A 1720-nucleotide genomic window follows, 5' to 3' on the forward strand; every position below is an offset into this window, starting at 1 on the left:
CCCCGAAAGACAAGTACCTTCATCTTCATCTACAACCAACCTCCATGTCCGACTCCACTGAAACCTGCATCCCAGATCCCTAATCATCAACCCCTCAACTCCCGACCCCAAAATTTCTTCAATCGTCGAAACCCTAAACTCGCTCTCTCCAACTTATTCGCGACCCCCTCATACTCAACTGCACTCCGACACAATTCCTGCCTCTATAAAGAACCAAAGAAGTAGTTAGTGAGGACAGGAGGATGAATGAGAGGAAGTAGTTAGGATTCCCCACCTCTCTCTTCTATCTTCTTTCTTTCCAAGCTCCACTCCCCTAATTCCCCCCCCCCCCCAACTCCAAACCCTGTTTCCTCCTCTGCTGCCTCTATTTTCTGCCGCATCGATCAACACTTGTCTCGGACGAGCCAATTTTCTTCCTATTTTCTCCCCCAACACTTACCTCTATTTTCTTCTCCTTACCACTACTCGAGAATGAGATTGTGGCCCAGAATTTGTTATTACTCCTCCCTTCACTTTTACTGCTGTGGAGAAAATCTTTCAGAAAGACCCATCTTTTCGAGTTTCTTCCAACTGAGGATGATCTTGAAGACGAAGCTGAAACTGAAGGAATGGTCTCCAAGCTCCCAACTTCTTCCTCCTCCTCCTCCTCCTCACCATTCTCCGGTTTCTTCTTCTTCTTCTTCTTCTTCCCCAAATCACCCTCCTTCAGATCTTTTGCAAAGCAACAGTCATTATTACCAAAGGGCATGTTTCTCATCGGAGACATGGATCTCGTTCTCCGCCGCAAAGACTTGTCCCTCATCCTCAGATCTCTGCCTCTCAGTGGCCCGAACTCGAATAGATCATCTCCATCTTCCTCGTTGACAGCTTGCAACGGTACCTGGGGCTTTTCCAGGTGGGTGGAGAGCTTCATGGCCTGGATCTTTCCATTCAAGAACAGCTCATCTACCGAGCTCATCGGCCCGGTAGTAGTAGATCCATTCGACCCGAATCGAGCTGAGAACTCGAACTCCGACGCCGCCATATCAAACGAAGAAGAGTTGGGTGATGATCTTATACGAGACCTTATACGAGATGATGTCCGACGAGCAACAAGGGGATTCCAAGTTCGATCTCAGGTCGGAATCTCCACTAGAAAGTCCACAAGCTCCTCGAATTGGCGCTGTTTCAGCTAGTTTTTGGTGATGTGAAGTTCACGGTGGTGGCCAAGGACAGGTTTTGTTAACTGGTACTTCTCTTGCCTTAAATTTTCATGTTTTTGAAATCGATTGTGTTTTAGGTTTGATTGATTTTCTGGTTAAAATGGATTTGGTGATTGGGGTCGCTGCCGCACCATTGTAGACGCCATGAATTTATTCTTTTTGTCCGGTAAGCCTGCTTTCATCACCCCTCCCCCACCCCCCTTGTTGATTGAGGTCTCTGCTTTGATTTGGATTGGAAAACCCTAATTACTTGCTATTTAGTTTGGAGCAGTTGGGGCTTGAGGAATCTAGATAATAGAAGTTGGAGAACGGAAAGTTGCTGGGTTAGTTTGAATCGGAAATTGGTAAGGACCTTGAACTCTGTTTTGATTATAAGCAGCAGGATATGTGTAATTTTAAAATCTAAGGTCATTCTCTGTTAGTTGGTTGTAGTAAGATCTAGTTGGTTTCTTAGTGCATATGTGTGAGTTCAGTTTGCTGAGTCTTTAGCAATGTGAATTAAGCATGTCATGATCTTT

General features: G+C 45.5%; 1 protein-coding gene across 1 annotated transcript; it reads right to left on the minus strand.

Annotated features, from left to right (window-relative positions):
- Nucleotides 1–364: 364 nt before the first annotated feature.
- LOC121049924 lies at nucleotides 365–1024 on the minus strand. The gene has a single exon (XM_040508383.1). It carries the CDS (start codon nucleotides 1022–1024, stop codon nucleotides 365–367), a length of 660 nt encoding a protein of 219 aa, XP_040364317.1.
- Nucleotides 1025–1720: the final 696 nt, after the last annotated feature.

The sequence above is a fragment of the Rosa chinensis genome, chromosome 6 (genome assembly GCF_002994745.2).
Source record: "Rosa chinensis cultivar Old Blush chromosome 6, RchiOBHm-V2, whole genome shotgun sequence".
NCBI classification, from domain to species: domain Eukaryota; kingdom Viridiplantae; phylum Streptophyta; class Magnoliopsida; order Rosales; family Rosaceae; genus Rosa; species Rosa chinensis.